The 22,942-nt window shown below is 43.9% G+C and overlaps 1 protein-coding gene across 1 annotated transcript; it reads left to right on the top strand.

The window, feature by feature from the left end:
- The first annotated feature begins 8,352 nt into the window (after nt 1-8,352).
- On the top strand, nt 8,353-22,942 carry PDIA6 (protein disulfide isomerase family A member 6). Its single transcript, XM_055713819.1, has 13 exons — nt 8,353-8,468; nt 11,295-11,436; nt 12,639-12,696; nt 13,390-13,516; nt 13,997-14,103; nt 15,498-15,631; nt 16,033-16,147; nt 16,963-17,103; nt 18,277-18,361; nt 18,457-18,529; nt 19,611-19,769; nt 21,653-21,749; nt 22,461-22,942. The coding sequence occupies exons 1-13, from the start codon at nt 8,435-8,437 to the stop codon at nt 22,527-22,529; spliced, it is 1,341 nt and encodes a 446-aa protein (XP_055569794.1). The 5' UTR covers nt 8,353-8,434; the 3' UTR covers nt 22,530-22,942.

Below are 22,942 nucleotides of genomic sequence, written 5' to 3'. Positions count from 1 at the left end.
TGCTGGAACACAGAAGTTGTCAACTATAGGAGGGTTTTTTTAATAATGCTTAGGTGCGTTATGGAGTTCTTGTACATCTGTGCTCCTATGCAGTAGCCCTGAGTGAGGATTTCACTGACTGTCCCCAAGCTTATGGGCACCGGCACATGGCAACTCAGGCTGAGCACAAATAAGAGCTTATAGAAAAATATTACAAACTTTTTATAAAGTAATGGCCACTTCTGCTTCCTGTTGTATAATAAGTAGTCTCATTAGCATTATCTCACTAATGAATAACCTATCCTGTTGTTTTCTATGACAGTGTTGTCATAAGTCTCTGTTGGATTATATGCACACAAAACCACTCATAACTTCAAATGTTCTGCTGTCAGCTAAAAACATCAGAGCTGCCACTGAAAGGAACATATTCTGCTCCAATCTGCAAAGGGCACATAGTCTTACACAGACTGAGAAGTGGCACAGTGGCATCTCATGGGTATTCATTGCATTAGCTGATACCTAGCAATAACTCATGATTCATTAGGGCCATACCCTGCACCAGTGGTGAGACAGAGGAGTATAAAAACAGCTAAAGGGCAAGGGAAATCCAGAGATCTGCCCTTCTGCCTCCCTCTTCACTGCAGAGAAAACCTCCGGCATCAGGGGCCACCCCCCAGACTTGGCTATTCTCAGTAACCCTTACAAAAAACACCTTTCGTGAGCTCAACCTTAATTTCTTGCCACCTCTCCTTCTGCTTCCACATACTCTAGTAAAAAGCTTCCTTGATCACCTTGATATTTGTACTATACAGATATTTGTCATCTATTTTCATCTACCTACTCAGAATTTACTCATTACTTAGGAAATAGGTCATTCCAGTTCATCTTTATAAATCTCTGTCACCTTGATGACCTTTTCTAAAACAATTTCCATCTATTGGTGATTTATTTTAGCAAAACTGTTTCTTTTATATTTCTTTTATGGTGCAATAATTTTTTTCTTTTATGGTGCAAATAAACGCAGGCTTATATATTGTTCCGCTAATGGGGGAATTTCTGTAGCCCATTAGCAACTCACATTAAAAAACTACAGAAGAGCAAACAAGGCTGGTGGTAACTGCTCTACACAAGCTTTCTCCAACCCAATCCCCAAAATAATCAGCTTCTTAATGAAAGATAGATAAGCATTTGACAACATAAAACAGCAATATGAGGCCAAGGAGTCATCCAGCACTGTACCTTGGAAGGAGCTAATAACAGCAAAACAAAAACCATCTCCCAGCACAGTGTCAGCTCCCACCTTTATGTGGCTAGCAGACTTCCCAAGACAAGGTTCATGGCTAACCAGCTATGAGTGGCTTTTCCTTCCATGATTTTGTCCAGTCACTTTTTTAATCCATTTAAATTTTTACTATTAAAAAAAAAAAAAAAAAAGCAAGGACTTAAAGAGTTTAACTACCCACAGGAAAAAAGTATCTATATTTTTGGCTTTGAACCAAGCACCTATTATTTTCATTTCCATCCTTAATGACTAACTCTAGTTCTTGTACTACACAATAAGCAGCTGTTCCCATTCCACTGTCTCCATGTCACTCACAAATTAACTCCTTCACTTCTACTATAAGTTAAAATAAAACTTCACAAGGTTACACAGAACAGCTTCTTACCACCACATTAATATTTAATCTATCAACGTGTTGCTAGCGAGGCAGAAAATTACAACTTTCAATTACTTATTCCTCACCTCAGTCATATCTCCTTTGGAGTTACATGGGAACAGAAACTAGCTCAGCTTTTCCAATTCATAAAGTGCCTTTACCTTTGCTTTATGTCTGCCACTTACCAGAACTAACGGAATAAAAATCCTTCCTCTGTTGAAGCCATGGTCTGTAGATACCTCTAGGTATTTCTAGGCTTTGATGGCTCAGAGTGCCAGAGGTTCGAGCCAGTCTCCCAGGAAGACTGGCCTGCAGTTCTCCAGATTCAATCTCACTGATCTTGCTGATCATTCTCATAAGCCTTTGATCTACTTTGTACTTAGCAGCTTCTTCCAGAATAATACTGCCTGTGGATCTCACTGATGCACTTTCTTCCTTGAGTTCCTGATCCTGGTTCTAACAGGACATATTTTTATTTTATTGCAACCTTGCAATAAGGTCTACAGCCTGATGGCCCATATTCAGGCCATGCTTTCAAAATAATGTCTCACATAGTTTAGTCCTGATACCATGTTTTTGAGTCTGACTTTCCCTTCACTGTCTTTTATCATTTTTTACAGTGTCCTACAGGCATTCCTGCCGGTGCAGTAGATGAGCCATGTGGAAGAGCCTGTGCCTTCAGGACAAGACAACGCAGAGCAGTCGATCACAGTAAACACTCAGCCTGCTGACCAGCCAAAAATACAGCCCGCCATTGTGCAGAAATACTCTGGTGGAGTGTACTGTCATCCTGGACTGACCCAGCTGAAAGAAGAGGAGTAGGATGGGGCTATAGCACCCGCCTCATCAGCCAGCACCTCCAAAGATACTGGTACCATTAGGGCTAGCTGGGTGTGCAGGCTTAGCCTTCCCAGCCAGACTGGGCTTCTGTCCGCCCAACACAAACAGGCTTGTAGAAATCTACATCTGTAAAACCTCTGAGATACTCCCCTTCACTGCCATGTTTGATAGTTTCTCTTTTTTTTTTACAGTTTCCATTGGTGTACATACACTGCTGTATTTTTCAACTCCCTCAGTATCTGCTTTCTCTTAGTCTTGTTCCACCCAGTTCTTTACTCTTCCCAATCAACCTTTAAAATCAACACTTCTGAAAGCTCCACTATAACACAGGCAAAGCCAGGCTGGCCTTGTGAGATGTGTTTATTGGGGTATAAGGTAAACTCTCCTGTTTAGGGGTAGAAGAGAATCAGTATAGCCCAGAAGAGCTGAAGGAATCAGGTTTCTATGTTGAATGACTTATTAAGCAAGACACCAAGAGGGGGAGCTGAGGCAGATTCATCAGCTGCACATGAGAGTTCTGAGAATGCAGATTTCTGTGGAAATACATGTTTGTAACAAGATTTACGTAGCTTCAGCCCATCAGGGACAACTAGAAATCACTTCAATTTTTTAACGTACTTACATTCCATCTAATACAATCTGACAGGTATTTTAACTCAAGTCTGTTGTGCTGGCCCTTGGCTTTTCAATGGGCTGATGCTTTGACTTTACCCAGTGGAGATGTTAAGTGGCCATAGAGATGCTGTGCATACACATGCAGTGTTTGTCTAGCAGAGTTACAGTGATTAGATGTGTAGAATTATGTACAGCTATTAAGCAAAACCCCTTATAAAAACTTACCTTACCAGAAAGCTTTGCACAGAAACAGTTTGTTCACGCCAAAAAAAAAGCTTTAACTATGCTAGTAATGCTGTGTTCCCTGCATAGGGCAGATGGCAGGGATGTACCTTCTGAGAATTAGTTAGGACCACTGGAGGTGATCTCCAGAGCCAAAGTTAAGTCTGGTTGCTCAGGGTCACATTCAGCTGAGTTCTAATACCTCCAGGGATGGACATTCCAAAATCTCTGTGCTCCAGTGCTCAGTCACTCTCAAAGTGAAAAATGTTTTCCCAACTTCTAACCAGATTTTCCTTTGTTGCAATTTTCTTTGGCTGCAATATTTCCCTTGGTTCTTTCTCAGGACAGGCAGAGTGGGAAATCAAGCTGCAGAACTGAGGTTCTCCTCACGGAGGAGAACAAGCTGTGCTCATGTGAGGCTTTTCTATACAACAGGTCAACCTATATGTGATGTGGTTTAACCCTGGCCGGCAACCCAGCACCATGCAGCCGCTTGCTCACTCCCCCCGACCCAGAGGGATGGGAAGGACGATCAGAAAGAATGTAAAACTCAGGAGCTGAGATAAGAACAATTTAATAGGTAAAGCAAAAGCCGTGCGCACTCAAGCAAAGCAAAACAAGGAATTCATTCACCACTCCCCACGGGCAGGCAGGTGTTCAGCCATCCCCAGGAAAGCCGGGCTCCATCACACGTAACGGTTACTCAGGACGACAAAGGCCATAATGCCAGATGTCCCCCCCTTCCTTATTCTTCCCCCAGTTTATATACTCAGCATGACGTCATATGGTATGGAATATCCCTTTGGCTAGCTTGGGTCACCTGTCCTGGCTCTGTCCCCTCCCAATTTTCTTTGCCCCCTCTCCCCAGCCCTCTGGCTGGCAGGGCCCAAGGAACTGAAAAGTCCTTGATTTAGTATAAACATCACCCAGCAACAACTAAAACCATCAGTGTGCTATCTACATTGTTCTCACATCAGAGCCAAAACACAGCACTGTACTAACTACTAAGAAGAAAATTAACTCTATCCCAGCTGAAACCAGGACAGTGATACACTCAAATCAAACCTATTTTTTTCTGAAGACAGCTATGCTTGCTTTATTACAATACATTTTTCTTCTTGCCATAACAGTCAAACAAAAGAAGCCAGCCATTAAACCAAAAACGACAAGAAGCTTACTGGGCTTCCATAACATTAGGTATCTATTACACTTGACTTTTCTTGACAATCCCAAGGTGACTTGCAAAGCAACAGACAGTCTGGCCTTCTATACAACTATATATGATTTAGTCAGCCCTGAGATTCATGGAGACTGAGCTTCCATGTTTAGCACAAAAATTATGCCCAACTGCAGTAATGTTAATCACCTGGAGGTATTCCTAAAGGACCTAGTGGTCTGGAGTATGGTCTCCTGACCACCAAGCATCATGTTACTCTAAAAAACTTCCTAGTTTAGTTGAAATCGTTTAGTGTAATTTCTTCTTTTAGTCCAGAATGTTCTGGGCCATCTGTCAGGAAGAGGTTAAATGTTTTATTTAGCTGCTGAAAATGCTGTTTCTGTGCTGCCAAGTCTTGTTAGGTACTTCAAGCTAGAAGGTTTGAGACTTGCTGTATTTACAAGTAGCTTGGTCCAGCTGAAGAAAACAAAGAAATGGACCCAGAAGCACCTCCAATGTTTTTCAGCAAAACAATTTATTTTTCCATTCTTCTCCTACTCTCTGGAAATGCAAGCATGGGAAGCATTGTCATCATGTACTCTTCTGGACAAATTTTGGAAACTCTCATGTGTTAACTGACTGAATTTGAAAAGCTGTCATGCCTCTGATATTCCAAGCTGGATGTTCATCTTCTATAATCCTCTTCCTCTCGTAAGGACTTTGCAATAGAGAAGGGTTGCAACCTCTCTGATGTCCTGGTATCTGATCTGAGACCTCCCGCATCATCCACTCCCTTGCTGCTCACAAGTTTCCAATCAGCACAGAGGAATCCTCAACAAATTAGACCCTTATTACCCATTTTCTTTTTGCTGTTGAAATCTGAGGGTTCAGTCTATGGTATCTTAAGCCTGGAATATTTGTAGGGCTACATCTGCCAGTTAGTGAAGGCCTCTCAAAACTTTTTCTGCCTCCAAGTCTTCCCCTTCTTCTTCAAACACCGTAAGTTCTGGTCACATGTATCAAATGAGCTAGCAAAAGGCATTTTTACAGCTTCCACACCTTCACCCCAGTCTCATCCTAAGCAGATAATAAGCCTCATTAGGCAGAGAATAGCTTGTCTTAAGCTCCATCCATCATTCCTTCTGAAGCTGTGCAGCAGCTGGCTCCCCTCTGCTAGAAACAAAGCCAGTTGTTCCAGGGAGCAATCCTCATCCCCACCGCTTTTTACTGCCTCTGAGGCTTCCCCTGTTTTTTCTGTCTCCAGTAAAAGCTTCTGTCCACTACTTTCTGGTAATTACAGGCCACTAAGATGAAATGCATGTTAAAAACACAAATGAAAAGTGCTCCTTCAGGCAAAGCTTGCTTTACCATGAACTTGCATTCCAGGAACACCCAACCACATCTCAGTTTTGGAGCCAGAAAGTACCCAGAACTTGTAAAGCCAGAATCCCTGTGCGTTACACTCCTCCTACTCATCTGCCAGGGCGGGAACCAGGCAAGATCCCCGGAATACAAGAATAGTCCTCATATTTATAACATTAATCCTCTCGCTACCTGTACAAGCGTTCTTCAAACACTGCATTTCCTTCCTGTGGTAACTGATTTCAGCTTCTTTATCAGCCGTCTCACCTGCACGCATCCACGAGGTCTCACAGACTTATATGTGGAATGATATCTGCTGTATCAGTGTGCTGACCTCGGAAATCTGCAATGCCCCTTCTAATCCTGTCCCTGCAACTACGCACACATTTGTAAATATAGACTCAAGAACTTGTCTCATTAACCTCTGCAGACAAAGTATCTTTCCATTTTTCCCCTTTTTATGCAGCAATGAGTCACATGAGGTTTTTTGCCAGTGATATCACAGACATTCATGCTGCAATGGAGAAACAGCATCTAAGTCTCCTTCAGAGACTCCACTCAAGTACTGTCTTTGCTAAGATAGTAATGCCACATGCGAACTCATTAAAACCCTTAACGTCTTTATCTGAAGGCAGTTCATTTATCAAATACCCTGTATCGTTTCCCTGTTTTTAATCACCCTTTATCACTGTTTTTATATTTGTCTTGGTGCAGGTTTTATCAGCGCTATCTTATGCGTATTTCCAGAACACACATGAAAATGTTGAATTGTTCCTGTGCAGAACTGCTTCCTGTAGAAACTCACTAGGAATTTACAGTACGTAAAGAGCTGTGTTAAAAGCTTCCTATTCAGCAATAAGTACTTCAACACATACTTCTTGGTGCTACAGAAATGCTAAACACAGCCATTCAACTTACTGTTGCATGGTACTGATGAAAAATAAAATACGCTACCTCTATGCAGCTCCTTCTATTAGCCAACCATGCCACCTCCCCCAAATTATCAAATTTCTCTGCTAATTTACGTGCCATAAAACTATCCTTTAATTACCTCTGGTTTTGAGGATTTTACCTGGAGCTAATGTCTAATGTCATGCTAACTGCTCAATAGTGCCCCAAGGTGTCATGTTTACTTTTTTCATCCTACTGGTGGAACTTAAAGAGAAATGCACATTCCCTTGGGAAAGATGGTCTGCAAAGCAGGTCCTGTTTGCTCTAGAAGTCAGTAAAATAAGAGGTGAGGTATGTTTCATCTTCAGATGTAGGAAGCACCACAAATTTGAACCTGCCTGCTCAGCAGGCTGCCCTTTTATGGATGGAAATGCCAAGATGCCAGTATTTTGTAGCCATCCTAATTAAAATTTTATTTCATGCATCCCTGTTCATTTCTGAAACAACTTGAGGGTGAAAAGGGCTGCCTGTTCTCACTACTGTGCTAACAATTTCATACTCTTAAAAAGCAGGACTTGATCACACTGAAAAGTTCTAGCTGTGAGCGGGAAGCAACACGTGTGTGGATGGGGGCGCAATTTAGACCACTTCAGATCCAGCTGCTGAAAAATGCTGTGTCAATAGTACATTAAGTCCAGCTACCGCTACTACCACTACACTAAAAATTTCACAGCTCACTTAAGTCGTTGAATCCTAGCTCTGCAAAAAACCTTTGTCTAGATCTATGCCCATCAACAGCAGAGTGCCGAGCTCTAGTACCCTCCTGCAGTGTGCAATCAATAGAAGGAGAAAAAAACCCCAGCTTTTTGAATCCATTTCCGAAGCTTTTGAATTGGAATGATTTTTCATGGGAAATCATGCTGCTGGACCCAAACTTTCCAAGTCTCTGTTGGATGAAAGCAGGTTATCCAGGTTTTAACTGCTTGTATGAGCATGCACCAGCCCTCCCCTGCCCCTACTTTTATTTCCTTGGCCACTTTTATTTCCTCGGCCTACAGCACATGCAGCTGGGCTACTTCCTACTTTTGCATGCAAGCTTGTGACTTGCAAACCATTTCTCTTCCAACTTAGATGCCTGCCTTGCTCTTCACTGTGACACCATTTCGACTGTCAAGTCCTTGAGGCTTATGTTTGCATTTAGAGGTGGTACAAGTGAAGCTCGGCCTGAACACTGGCACGCCTGCCTTCTCCTTGAAGGCCTGCGTGTGTTCCAGCCCAGGCCCAGAGTCCTGGGCCCCCAGGCCCCATCCAGCGCTGCAAGGCGGGAAGCGGCTGACGGCGCTCTGGCTGTAGCAGGATACTGGGAAGCTGCCAGAAGCAGGCTGGGACCGCTTGTCCCCGCGGCACCCTGCTGACAGCGCTCCCCAAGGCCCCCCGCTGCCTCCTCCCTGCTTTCGGCGGCCGCCCGGGCCCAGCCCAAGCGCGGCCCGGCCCCACCGCCCACCTTCACCTCCTGCCCCGCCCCTCAGAGCCTCCTCCGGCCACCCGCGCCCCGCAGCGACTGACGCGGCTGCTCCCCATTGGCTGCGCTAGTGCGCCTGCGCCAGCTCCGCCAATGGGCGGCGGCCACGGCGGGGAACGCGCGGCGCGTGGGCGGCGGGGCGGGGCGGGCAGGCTCCATCGGCGGCGGCTGCGGGAGCTGGAGGCAGCCATGGGGGTGTGCGCAGCCGGCCGGCTCTGGTGGGGTAGGAGCCGTAGGGGCGCTCAGGGGGCGGATGGGCCGGCCGCGCCGCGCCGCGGGGGCGGTGGGCCGGCAGGCCCGCAAGCAGAGGGAGCGGCGGGCCGCGGCTTCCTTCCTCCTGGGCCTGTCGGACCCCGCCGGGGGTGTGGGCCTGTCGCGGCAGGAGGGCGCCGGGGACGGGCTTGGAGCCGCCGTGCGCCCGTCTCCCGCTCGGGGAGCAGCGAGGGCCCTGGGCTGTGCGGGCCGCTCTCGGCGGGGCGGGAGACTTGTGGAGTGGGGGCAGCGCCCGCGGTGGCCGCGCCCGCGGTAGCGTCCGGGTCCTTGCCGGCCCGAGCCGCTGTGCCGCCCGCGGGGGAGCGGGGGACGCTCGGTGGGTTACCGGGTCGCGGGCAGATGGCCTGAAGATACCAGTAACAACAACAAAAAAGCCGGGACGGTGCTTATCTCTCCTTAACCGCTTTGATTTCCAGCAAGCGGTGAAGTTCCGCTTGCCTGGCTGCCCTCGCCTGCGATCCAGTGCTGTAAGGGCAGTAAGAAAGTAATAACTGATGATTAAAAGGGGAGCCCGTGGGGAACGGTACTTCCTCTTCCCCTCCCCCTGCTGCTGGGTCTTCCGTGCCGAATACATGGGTAAACCTCTTGGGTAGTGCCCCTCGGACCCCTTTATGGCAGTACCGAGGGTGCTGGTCGCGCTGCACAGGGCCGAGGGGCTCTCACCCAGCGCACGTGTGTGGGGGGTGAGCTTCTGTACGCCCAGCTTTGCTGCAGCAGGGGTGCGTGTGCTAAGGAGGAGGTCACAGAATCATCATCATCGTCCCATAGCAAAAGCTTTTTCCCCAGGTCTTCAGTTACAACTTGGTTTTTCGATGAGGGCTAGTAATACCAGTGTGGAGTTGCCTTAGTTGGTTTAACAATGCCTTTGTCTAGGTAACATGCTTACATCAGAAAACGACTTCTGAAATCAGTTTATCTGAGATTTTTCTTTTTTGCCTCAATATCAAGGATGGATCTGCATCTTCCTGGCTTAGATGCTTGTAGGAAATGGATCTTTTTGTATGATGAATTAAACCTTGAATATTTCACTATATGAAGGAATGCCGCCATTTCATGAGTCATAGTCTTGGGGGGGGGGAAAGCAGTGATACGTGACTAGGTGGATTTAACCATGTTCTTTCGTATGTGAGTTCTCTTTAGCAGGTGTTTTTGCATAAGCTAGAACTTCTCTATTTGAAGTGGCAGAAATGGCTGAGTGAACTCTTCAGCTTCTGAATGTGTTCTGCCAGAGATGTCGTTAGGTTGTGCCAAAATATGCTGATTTCAACTTAATGGTCTCATTCTGTCTAGACAAGGCTTTTTTCTCTTGAGAGTGACTGTAAGGGTCAAGTAGCTTTTTCTATCCTTATTTTCTTACTCTGCCCCAGCAGCAGCTGCTACTGTAGGTCACTGTAACATGCTGTGACAGCTACGGATGGCCTTGGAAGTCAGTTGATCAGTGTGGACGAAGTTCTGTTTGCGTGTGGGCATACTGAAGGGAGAGTCGCTCTAAGGTGTAAGTCTGGTGGTGGAAACACCAGATTCTGGTGGTGATAACCCCAAAAGAAAAGGGTTGGGTCCTAGGGTTATAAGAAGCCATTAGGAGGGGGAGTGGTGTAGCAGATAGGGCGCTGTGTTGCAGCTTGGCAACTCAGTCCTGATCTCTGGTTGAATAACCTGGAAGATATTTCTGTCAGCTGCTCTCGTCTGCAGAATAGGTATAATGAAACTGGCTTTTCTTGAGTGGGACTGATAAAGTGTAGGTGATGCTGTGCAGTCTGTGTACCGTGTGCTGTGGTGTTTCTGCATCACTCAACTGTATCTTCCCGTCGCATTCAGTCTTGAGAATGTGCAGCTTCCTATGCAAGTTAACAGCTTCCTATGCAAGTTATTAACTAGTGACAGCAAAGCTGGGTTTTGCCTAATTGTGACTTCAGTGTCTGAGCTCTTATTCCCACCCCCACCCCCCGTCTTTGGTGGATTAAGAAGAGTCTTTTGCTATGTGATTTTTTTGTTAGAGATGCTTGTCATCTTTCATCAAGTTATCTCTCAGTCTCTGATGAGGTAGAAGAAAGGGTTCTGAGGTTTTATGTGCAAAGTCTCAGGCAATAGTAAAATCCAGAAGCATGAAGTCTGTCTTAAGAGAAAGCAATATCCTTGCAGCTTTTTAAATTTTTTTAGCTTTCTATGAGCGCTTGAGTTGTTAACCAGAGAGATTTAGCTATTGTTCTTCAGTCTGTTGCTGGAGAGATAAATCAATGGTAGACAAAGATCTTCATGAGTGAGAACGAAGGAGCTCCTTATACTACCAGTGTGTCAAGTGCTGGTACTAAAATAAGTGTGACTGTACGAAGATTAGTTGGGGTGGTCCTGCATTATGTGCTTCTGTGAAAGATGTGTTTGAGCTCCTGCTGTGCAAGAGCTGTGAGCAGCTAACTTAGGAGTTTTTGTGAGAAGGACCTGAAATAAAATGTGGCTGATTGTGTAGAAGTTCTGTTGGTCTGGTACCACTAGTATTTAGGGTAAGGAGCTTTGACAAAATCCTCTCTGGAGGGCCATAGTAGGAGTGGCATAACTCCATCTAGCTTTAGGCATAGAGAATATATTGCATGATCCTGTGGAATCATGATTTAAGTGAGGAGGGAAATTTTATATCTTGCTGTAATTTCCCTCTTTTTTCCGGTCAAATAGAAATGCCTCCCACCAGTTGCAGGGAGTGGGGAGATGATTTAGCTATGGCAACAGGAAAATCATAAATGTTCTGCAGGAATGCTGATTTCTTTACTTTTTGTTCTAGGCATAGTGAGCTGCACGTTGTTCCTGGCAGTTAATGGTTTATATTCGGCCAGTGATGATGTGATAGAGCTAACACCAACTAACTTCAACAAAGAGGTCATTCAGAGTGAGAGCGTGTGGCTTGTGGAGTTCTACGCCCCATGGTAAGAATTACAGCTGCCTACTTGCTGCTGCTTGTCATGAAAGAGCAGCGTAGGAATCTGCTGTTCAGGGTTTCATTCAGTTGTTGGCAGTACAGTTCTGGTTTGATAGCCTCATGACTAGCAATATAGCTGTGGTTGGGATTCCTATTTTAAATATCCTCATGAGGGAAAAAGGCAGGAACTGGTTTCAAGTTGGCAAATAAGGTCTAATAAAAAAACCTTATATGCTATTTTACTACTTCAGTTTTTCCCCTGAAACTAGTATTAAAAATGACTGATTGAAGTGCAGTAGGAGAGTGAGAAGTCCCCTCACGTCTGTCTTAACTTGATTCTGAAGTGAAAGCACAAATCTAAATTCACACTTAGTATTTCCAATTTTCATTGAAAAATAATGGCTTTGTGAATCTTAATATAGCACCTCTGTCTCCTCTTCTGCTCGCATGCAGAGCATGGAGTGTCTTCCATGTAAATTCTTGTGATGTATATTCCATCTTTGCACAAATTCTCAATGCTATTGCTGTCCAAAGCTCCGCATTCTGGAGGAAGAGGCCTTTCATTGCAACAGCCTAGCTGGGTCCGAACTGAGAAGTTTAGGGGAAAGGATGCTGTGCTGCTTCTAGAGTTTTTGCAGCTTTATGGGGAATGGAAAGCTTTATTGAATAATGGCAATAGTGTGGAACAGGTGTAAATAAATTGGCAGTTTCTTTCCCTACAGACCTGTGATGGTACACTAGTTGCCAGTCAACTGTTGCTTTTCTCGCCCAGACACCTCTAGGAAATCGTGTGCCACAAACTCTCGCTAATTAAGAAACCTCTAGAATATTTTTTTTCAGGCCTCATCACAGGCCCATTTTAGTTCACAACAGGCAGACTAGTGTGTGAATCTGGATTTTGGTGCTCGTGTTTGCTTCTGTGTTGGGGAAGCCAGGCAGCTTTTGAGATATGGGCATATGTGTATGCATTTGCATAATACTTGTGGGGGTTTTTCATCACTCATGTGATCATGGTGATCATGAAAGATGTGAAGAGGCTATGCCACAACATCCCCTCTTCATGAGTAGGTCTTAAGTCTCCTACAGCTTGCTGTGAGTTGACTGTTTTGTAATTGCAGACCCAAAAAGATCAGTGTTATTTGTGAAATAGTTGTCAGATCTGAATGACAGTTAATGGTTTGGTGGTTTTTCCTTTTTTCTTTCTAAAAGGTGTGGTCATTGTCAGAGACTAACCCCTGAGTGGAAGAAAGCAGCAACAGCATTAAAAGTAAGTTCAGTCTTTCAAATGTGCTTGTGGCAGTAGATGGAGGAGTTTGGCTGTTTGTCATCTGGCTTGGGAACATGAAGGTGGCATTTGGTCTCCAAAACTGTGTCGATTATATTTGTTCAGCCAGTCAAAGGCATTTAAAAAGTCAGGATTTTGTGTTTGTGTTGGTTTTTTTTAAAGAAGCCATTGAATTGTAGAGGAAGCAAATCAGTTCTGTCCCTGTGAATTCCAACTACTGTTTTCCAGGGCTGCTTTTAACAGCACCAGATGATGCTACAATCCAGCCATCCCCCAAAATAGCATGTTCCGCTTTTCTTCCTTGCTGTCCTGTTACCTGCCTCTGAAGTACAGGAACAGCAGGAACTGAATATTTGAAAACAGTTCTGTAAGCTGTTCATGATTAACATTTCTTTAATTACAGAAAACTTGGTCATGTGGCGATTTGCTGAACTATGTAAAATGTATTCCCCTTTAAAAAAAAAACAAACCCCAAACTAAAACCCCAAACAAACTTTAGTTTGTCAGGGTGAAGAAAGATATGCTGGTCTGTAGTTCAGTGCTTCTGGGGGGATAACGCCTCTCTTGTGGTGACTTTTCTTACTCTTCTAATAACTCACTTTAGAATGCACAGAGTATAAAATGTATTAAAACACTGTAGAAGTCTTATCTTGGTTCTTGTTTTTATTTCCACAGGGTGTAGTGAAAGTAGGTGCAGTAGATGCAGATAAACATCAATCCTTGGGTGGACAGTATGGAGTCAGAGGGTTTCCAACCATCAAGATATTTGGAGCCAACAAAAACAAAGCAGAGGATTATCAGGGTAAGCGTGATGCCCTTTCACATGTTGCATGCCTGAAAACTTCCCTGAATACAGTAATTATGGTGGCTGTTATGCTGTCTTGTGTGGTGTTTCTGTCTAGTGCATGTAGTAACTGAGACACAGATGGGTGGGACTGGTCTGACCAAATTTTGTGTCTTAGCATGGGCTAACAGTCCTATCCCCAGTCTGTACTGGGTGGAGGTTAATAGGCAGTTCCAAATTATTCCTCTCTTCTAATTACTGGGAGCTTAGCACAGCCACCACCATTGAATAAGGTGGGTAGTTAAAAAGTGAAGTCAGTCCTGCTGCTCGTGTTTTAAGTCAGTGATGTTCTACCACTAGTACCATATCACTCATAGCTTAGTTCTGCTTTTTCTGAAGAATCCTTAGGATGAGGGAGTATTAAGTTTGTAATTAGGTCAGGGGCCTACCTTAAACTGTCCTTTTGATGCTTTAATAACTCATTTTTCTATGTTGCAGGTGGCAGGACAAGTGATGCTATTGTTGATGCTGCTTTAAGTGCTGTTCGGTCCCTGGTGAAAGAGCGTCTTAGTGGCAGGAGTGGAGGATATAGTTCTGGCAAACAGGTATTTGAGTGAACGTGTGTGTTTTCAACTGGAGACTGTCTTGTACAGGAGATCAGAGTTTGTGTTGCAGACTTGGGTTACAGAATAGTTGAAGTTGGAAGGGACTTCTGGAGGTTGTCTAGTCCAGACCCCCTACTGGCTGCAGGATCAACTAGAGCAGATTGCTCAGGGCTGTGTCCCAGCAAGTTGTGAGTATCTGCAAAGACTGAGACTCCACATGGACTGTACTCTTAGGGCAACCTGTTCTGGTGTTTGACTGCCCTCGCAGTAGAAAAGATTTCTCTTACTTTTCAGTTGAAATACATGAATTTAATTTATGTCCTCTTTGTCCTGTCACTGGGTGTTGCAGAGAAGAGTCTGCCTTTGGTTTTTTGTCACCTCCACCCAGGTATTCATATACATGAATAGGATCCATGCTGAGCCTTCTTTTTCCAGCTGAGCAATTGCAATTTTCTCAACATACATGTCAGATGCTCAGAGCCCTTAATCAGCTTTGACCCTTGGCTGGACTTTCACCAGTGTTTGCATGTCTCTTATACTGGGGAGTGCCAGCACTCCAGGTGTTTCACAGTGCTGAGCAGAGGGGAAAGATCGCCTCCTCAGACCTGCTGGCAACTCTGCCTAGTGCAGCTCAGGAGGCTGTTGGCTGCCTTTGCCACAGGGGTGCATTGCTGGCTCATGTCCAACTTGTCCACCAGGTCCCCCAAGGTTCCCTCTGTAAAGCTGATTTCTGGCTAGTCAGTCCTCGGCATGTACTAGTACATGGGGTTTTTATTCCCCAGGTGTGTGTCCCTTTGAACTCTGAGGTCCCTGTTAGCCCCGTTCTCCAGCTGGTTGAAGTACCGTTTGCCTAGTCTAAGGTAGATGGATGAAGGTTTTTTTTAATTTGGTAGTGTTCTTCTGAAGTTGGCTTGCTGGAGTTCTCCCTGAAGTTAAATAGAGAAGCTTCTAGCTCCTACTGCTGTTTCTAAATAAGGGAGCAAGTACTCTGACGTCCTCAGGTTGGCCAGATGGAAGACCTGCGTGGACAGTACCCTGTAGTGTGTATTGCACTCTCATGTTTCTTTTGCCTGGAAACCAGGGCACAGTAGATTTTGAGGGTTGGAGAGCACTTTGTTCTTGGATAGATAGAGCATGAAGAACTGGGGAAGTGTTCCTGTATCTTCTTGTTTGTCAGTTTGACCTGATTTCCCTTTAAGAGAAGGTTCACTTGCTGTTTTCTGAAAGTGCTGTGGGAGTAGACAGTGTGTATTGTCAGTTCTGAAATGGAAAAGTTGTATGACCTAATACTGCCTGGTTTGTATCTTATTCAAATAAAAGCCATTTGGTATGACGTGACACACAAGCGAGCTTATTTTTGGTTACTTATGTGAGGGTCTGTTTGTTTCTTGCAGAGCCGAGAGAGTGGAGGTGGAGATAAGAAGGATGTGATTGAGTTGACTGATGACAGCTTTGATAAGAACGTCATAAATAGCGATGATGTGTGGATGGTGGAGTTTTATGCCCCGTGGTGTGGGCACTGCAAAAAGTAAATGAGGCTTTTCTTTGGCAGTTCAGTTCCCATTAATGCTTGTGTTTGTGCAATAGCCTTAATCCCCTAAAAGACACCTTGCATCTCTGGTATATCAGAAGTGGGGTTTTCAAAAATACATGGGCTTCTGCTCGGGGCACCTTGGTGCTGCTCTGGCTGCATTCTTCCTTACTAAAATTCCTAGTTACCAATGGAAATAAGAACCAGAAGTTATATTAACCTTTTCATTCCTTCAGATGGAGGTTTTCAGTCTCATTTGGAATAACCCTCCCAGCTGTCATTCTTTACAGAGATTTTATTTTTTTCCTGAGTGGAGTATGCTACATAATGTTGGCATGTGTTATGCATTTGCTAGCTCGGAGAGAGCTCAGAGTGCTCATACTCTTTGTTTTTTTCAGTCTGGAGCCAGAATGGGCAGCTGCTGCCACTGAGGTGAAGGAACAAACAAAGGGAAAAGTAAAGCTGGCTGCAGTAGATGCAACAGTCAATCAGATGCTGGCAAGCCGATACGGGGTGAGTGTGCTCTGCAGTGGTTGCAGTTTCCCTTCCATCTCTAGTAAGTCGTATTTCCCTTTAGTTACTGAACTGTTCCTTAATGTAGTACCACTTAACGTTACTTTTAGCACAAAACACTTACGTGACACATACCATTTTTCCACAAATCAATCATTCCTGAATGTTAGTAACAATATAAATGGTAAGAGAAAAGAAATAAATCTGGATAATGCTGATTAAAAAGGCTGTTTATTTCATAAGATCTTGTATGGCTTTATCATCTGAAGTGAGAGGTGTCTCCTTTCAGACTGCTGGTATGCTGGCTGGGCATCTGCAGAACCCACGCATACCTGTACATCTGGGAGCCAGTTATTTGGGATCGTTCCAACAATATTAGCTGCCCAGGTCAGCTATGCTGCGTGCCCAAAGTGAACAGATACTCTGTAATACAGTAAGGGAGCTGAAGGTGTGCTGACCACCCCTACACACACCCCAAATGGGGAAACTAATGTCTAATAAATGCAAAGTACGAAGATAGTCCTCATGGTACTTAAACCTGCAGTGTTTGGTGGACCTAAACCGAGATGAGACCATGGCTGATTCATCAGGCCTGAAACTTGAAACAGTGTTTCAGCATGTTAACCTTGTTTTGAATTGTTTGCACAAGTTGGAAGCTACAAAATGTTCAAGTTATGTCATAAGGCTATGTGAGTCTTCACGTAGATGTTAAATGTCTTCCCTCTCTTTCAATCTAGAACATGTCAGAGTAGCAGATAACTTCTGTCATAAATATTCAGACTTATTTGAGCTGATGACTTAAAATTGCCTTGCAGATTCGTGGATTTCCTACCATTAAAATCTTCCAGAAAGGAGAAGACCCTGTTGATTATGATGGTGGAAGAACTAGATCTGATATCATTGCTCGTGCTCTGGATCTGTTTTCTGATAATGCACCACCACCTGAGCTCCTGGAGGTACCTCTACATCATTCTCTCAAACTGCTTTTCTTTCCATCATGTCCTTTGAAGCAGTTTTTACAGGACTGTTAACTGTAAATAAAACAGCCTAGGTGTGGTGCTTGTGCACTGTTTTACAGCAGAAAGTCAAGGATGACGAGTCTGATCATTCAGCTTTCTGTTGTCTAACTTTTACTGTGAATTTGTGATTATCAATTCTGATCATCTTTCAGTCACAGTGAAGGCACTGACAGGGTGGTACGGTACCAGGGATTCTCTCTTGAGGAATAAGTGAAAAAGTAGGATTCTGTGCCCCATCCTTTTTTCTTACAAGAGGGCAGGGTGTTGTCATTTGAACCCATCATTGGGAGGTGCTTGTGGTCCAAAAATTGCACCCTCTCTATGGTGACTTCTAGTCTCAGGTTGATGTTGGCAGGTTTAAAATGGTGATCAGTTGCCCACAAAGTGGGGTGCATGCAAGACAGCCCACTGAGGTGCAGGAGGAAGAAAATGTTTGCCCATTAATGAACTTACAGATATTTTAAAATGGTGTTTATTTCATATGTCATAATTTTAAAATTTCTTCTGTATTCTTTATAATGTACATAATGTTAGTACAGTAGTACTTGTATACAACTGATATATTGGGGCTGCCTGCTTTGAAATTTTTACTGGCAGGGGTACACAAATTTTGCAGATGACTGATGTTAATAAACAGGTTGATCATTTTTTAAGGTAGATAACACAAAACTGTTACTGATCTATTAATGGTGATGAAGTGTCCCGATCTTCAGCAAATGCTACACCGTGCTGGCTGACCTCAGGCTAGCAGTGCCGTGAATGAAACCTACAGGCACATGCATAGGTCTGTGTGCTGTTTCTAGCCCTGGTCCACAGATGGTGTGATTTTGAGCAAGAAATGGCATCTTACTGTGCTCTCTCTAAGCCGTATTTGGTACTGCTTGCTTACTTGTTGCTGCAAGTCTTAACAGAAGACATTGTGAACTTTCTAATTAGTTTTGTGTTTTGAGGGGGGACGAGTGAAGTGGGAGAGGCTTGTAAGCTTCTGTGTCAAATTGCTTCAGCACTTACTGCCTTCTAGGATGAAGTTGATAGGCTGTCGGAGGGAACTGCAGTCATAGCTGGTTAACCAGGTCTTAGTCTCATTGACTTTCTGCTACTTTCTTCTAGATAATTAGTGAAGATGTTCTGAAGAGTACCTGTGATGCTCATCAGCTCTGCATCATTTCTGTTCTGCCTCATATTCTTGACACAGGTAGACATGCAAGCCAGCAGACAGACTTCTATATGAATTTGTCACTTAGAGCATGTAGTTGTGTGTTTTAACTTGTCCAATTGTCTAACAAACAGGAGCTTTGGGGAGGAATTCTTACCTGGATGTCATGTTAAAAATGGCTGAAAAATACAAAAAGAAGATGTGGGGGTAAGTGTCATTGCAGAGTGGTTGTCTTAGGAAAGATGTGAGCATGTTTAGAGGTAACAGGATGGAATTTGTATGATAACGATTTAACTGCAGGTAAGAGCTGTTCCTTGTTCAGGTTAGTGTATCTTGGTATTTCACTAACTGTGCTGTGGGAGGGGGTGCTGTGGTTTTATAATAAACTGTTGATTTGTTTTCTTTTCATCCACCTTTCAAATCATGCATTTACAAGTGATAACTAAGCATTAATGAGGTCAGATTAACAGTCTTTTGTCCTGAATGCTAAAATATTTTAAGGCAGTGTTTATCCAGTTTTTTTAGAGCCTTGCTGGTAGGTGGGTCTGCCATTATGACTGAATTCTCGGGGGGGGGGGGGGGGGGGGGTGGGACCTACATGCAGTTTATTAACAAGTTTCATGCTGTCAAAGAAACAGGCCAGCAGGCTTTGCCTCTTCTCCCCCTCTACTCAAGTATTGAGGTTAGGATCTCTGGGAAGTAAAAGCTGTTCTGACACACTGCTGTGAAAAGGGGTCAAAATGGCATGAAAGCCTGCCGGGAGTGGGGGGAAGCTATGAGACTGGCTGATTCCAGAGGTTCCTCAGGGGACTTTCTAAGCATTAGAGGAACTGAGACCTGACCAATGAGGAACAAATACAGAGTGAAATACAGGTCTTGCAGTCTTAGGCCAGGAATCCTCTACAGTGGGATTTGGGCAGTACTTTGTCATGTTCAGTTCTGTGACTTTAAGCAAGGTTTAAAATGGCTGATATAGGCATAAGCGTAGCAATTTGTTCAGATTGGTAACTTCTTCCCCTGGACTGTCTTCCATGGCTGTTCTTCTGATCCAGCTTTCAGTGGCTGTGGGGCTGGCCTAGAGGTGCTGTTGAGGGAGGGGCTTTCTTCTGTTGAATTGTTCAAGATTGAGACTCCGCTGCTATTCCCTGCTGGCTTCGGTAACTGTTGACACAGTCACGGGCAGTTCAGAGCCCAACTTGACCTCTGCAGAATTGCAGGGTATGTGTGACTTCAAATGATTGTAGTGTGTATCCTAATTATGCATTTTCTATTTTGTCTTTTCCTCAAGGTGGCTGTGGGCAGAAGCAGGTGCTCAGTCAGATCTTGAGAGCTCTTTAGGGATTGGAGGCTTTGGCTATCCAGCAATGGCAGCTGTTAATGCTCGGAAGATGAAATTTGCCCTTCTGAAAGGATCATTCAGCGAGCAAGGGATTAATGAGTTTCTCAGGTATGAAATTTAAGTGACTTAAACCTTTCTGTAACAGGGGCTGTGAACTCTCTAGACCAAAATCAGGCTCTCCTGGAGCAGGCAAAACTTGCACAGGTAAGAGAACTGGAGTAATGGAATGATTTCAGTGGGAATTGCAACTAGTAAAGCAGCTGCTGCTTTTTTGTGGTGGACAGAATTAAAAAGTTGGCCGTTTAGACTTAACATGGTAGTTTCAGCACAAGCCTTTTAAAACCGCTTTGAAACAGAAGTAGTTTTGATCTTGAGAAATTCTGGTTCTGGTAGCCTAAGAAATTAATGGGACTTGGTAATCAATACTAAATTCAAATGGTGCATTCTAATTAGTAATTGGAAAGTTCCCAGTTTGGGAATCTTAAGCGGGTGCTGCTTAAGGTTCTTGAGGTTCTGTATGTTGCTGTTCATTTTTCTGGTTTGGTCTGATTCTGCCTTCCCCATTCCATGGCATCTGAAACTAAGTGGGGGAAGCTGAAGCAATCAATCTAAGCTACTGACTTCTTAGCGCAGGTTCCCTGAAACTGCCTCTCGTGTAGTTGGGCAAGAGCCAGTGCTGAGAAGAACTGAGTGGTGAAAGGCAACAAAGAGGAGGAGGGAAGGCAGCAACAACACTGAAACAGTAGCTAAGCTTAACTGTTACATAAGCATGGTCAAAGTGAAGTGGGAATTCTGCTTCTATAGGTAAAACACTAAACTGCGTAAGCTACGTGAGAGCCTCTGAGAGCTTACATTAGCAGCTATTTCCATGTCCTTGCCTGGAGAATGGCAGACAGTCAGAATTGCAAGTCTTTCCCCACCTTGCCGTAAGAAGCACATTAACTGAACCTTGTTCCAGCTGGACTAGTGGAACAGTACTACATTCTCTTAACCTGTGTAAGTGACCAGGCTTTCTTAATGTCAAAAAGGGAACGTTCTTAGAGGATCAAGTAAAAATTAGGATTTGGGTGCAGGAAGAGTAATACCAAACAGTCTGTATTAACGCATGTGAAAGAAATGTCTGCCCCTTGTGTGGCAAATTCTCAGTCTATAAAATCCATCTTGGTGAAGCCTCTCCTGGTGAGTGTGGATGGTGCTTGCAGGATACAACAGCTGACTTAACCAATTACTTAATGCAATATAAGCTGTTACGTATTGTCTTACTGCAGAGCAATACTTGTTACAATAATCTCTTGACACTTCGGCTCAGCTGTACTGCCTAGAGAAAGCAATACAATCACAGTTGGTGTAGCTGGCTGTTAACTCATCTTGCTGTGTGCAGCTTTTGTAATCTAATAGGCAGTCTCAACAGTGTTGACAAAAAGTAAGGAAATAGGGAGAATAGCATAGGAACTGTATATTCCACCCAGGGAGGAATGCTTATTCAGTCTTGTCTCTGAAAGAATGCAAAGGGATTAGCTCTTCAGGATTTTAATGTTAGGCTCTTTGAGCAAACCAGCAGAAGCTGGTTACCTTATACCCATTGTAACCCATGGAGGCTCAGTCTCCACTAAAAAAAAGATTACTACTGATTTCAAGTACCAGTTACAGGTGACTTTCAAAGGTAGGATTATAGACTCCTGGAGTTGCCTTAAGTGATAAACAGCATAATGTTAAAGGCCTGTGTTTGTCCATGGTTGTTAATGCTGCTGAAATACGGAAGTGTAGCTCACTTACTTGTTCTCCTTGGATCTAATTGTAAATTAGTAATGCTGCTTTAAGGGCTTTGGAAACAAAAGCTTTTCAAATTGAGAAGCAGAAAGTGATAGACAGTTTAGATTTGTTTCAAGTGATGAAGATCTCAAAGTTGACTTGCTTTTTTCTGAAGCAGGCACTGTTCCAGGTGGATGGAAACTGGAGAAACTTCTTAAATTTAACTTGGTTTTTCACAGGGAACTATCTGTTGGTCGTGGCTCTACAGCACCAGTGGGCGGTGGAGCTTTTCCTAAAATTCATTCAGTTGAACCTTGGGATGGCAAAGATGGTGAGGTAAGAGGTGCTCCATCTCTTAAAAGTGCTGATTTGCTGGGTTCAGAAGTGACTGGATAGAGTAACTAAGAACTGGCAGTGTGAAAAGTCTTCTCCAAAGACTGGCAAGTTGTGCTGATGGTTTCCCACTGTAAATCCTGTCACCAGATCGAACACCAGATTCATAGTCTGACACTGTGGGCAGATATTCCTGCCTCACTGTTAGGATGTAATCTGAAAGTTGAACCCCTTTGAGGCTAAATCGTGTGTTTACCTATGATGAGTAAAGGGAGGTGGTAGTGTACATGTACAAGATCTGAATGTTGTGGAGGCTTGGGTTCTGCAATATGCTGACCTTACCATCGAAGTTTGTAAGGTAGAGCCTGTGTAACCAACAACACTGTGACTAAGCGTGTTCTTAAGGTTCAACATCGCTGTAAAAAAACAAAGTTACTGCAATCCTTTGATCTACTTCAGGTGGAATTAAAATGCAGAATATGGTAGTATTTTTGCTGCATAGTTTGTCTGGACTGTTTTTATTAGTAGGAAACATCCTTGTAATCTAAACTTCGAGTGCTTGTGCTGTGCTTAATACACAGATTTTTATGAATGAAAGAGAGGACAGGAGGGAGCTTTACTCTCAGGGAGGAGTAAGCATCTTTCGAAGTCTGTGATAATGTCCTGGTATTAAGCGCTTCTAAACATATGCTCAAAACATTCCCTTTTTCACAGCTTCCAGTTGAAGATGATATTGATCTCAGCGATGTGGATCTGGATGACTGGGATAAAGATGAGCTGTGAGATCTTCAGGAAACTTCTTTTCTTGGGACAGTTTGTGCAGCAGTTTGCAACCTGGATCACAATCAGATGGATATTCCAGTGGCCTTTTTACGGAGACACAGCACATGACACACTGTGCTATTTGATGCACTGCAGCAGTGAACTGTACGCATCTCAAGAAAACATTGCAGAAATTCTATGAATTGTCATAACCAGTAAACTTGATTGTATTGTGTAACAAATATTTTGAGGACAACATGGATATCTTTGGAACATCTTGGTTTTCATTTTGTTGATAGTGTACTGCTTGAGTGTTATACTGGAGGCTGTTAGTGTAACCAATTTTAAATGTGATTTATTTTTTTTTTCCATGGAGGTGGAACCTGGTCAGCTTCTGTTTCAATTAAAGAATAAAACAATATTTTTGACACACA

The sequence above is a fragment of the Falco cherrug genome, chromosome 6 (assembly GCF_023634085.1).
Source record: "Falco cherrug isolate bFalChe1 chromosome 6, bFalChe1.pri, whole genome shotgun sequence".
In the NCBI taxonomy this organism is placed as follows: Eukaryota; Metazoa; Chordata; class Aves; order Falconiformes; family Falconidae; genus Falco; species Falco cherrug.
This window is presented reverse-complemented; position numbering and strand designations above follow the sequence as displayed.

Bases quoted from the DNA above. Each gene is read 5' to 3' on its own strand.
- PDIA6 (XM_055713819.1), top strand. From the start codon at position 8,435: ATGGGGGTGTGCGCAGCCGGCCGGCTCTGGTGGG. The intron at 8,469-11,294 runs GTAGGAGCCGTA...TTTTTGTTCTAG, and splicing joins AGCCGGCCGGCTCTGGTGGG to GCATAGTGAGCTGCACGTTG. The intron at 19,770-21,652 runs GTATGAAATTTA...GGTTTTTCACAG, and splicing joins GGGATTAATGAGTTTCTCAG to GGAACTATCTGTTGGTCGTG.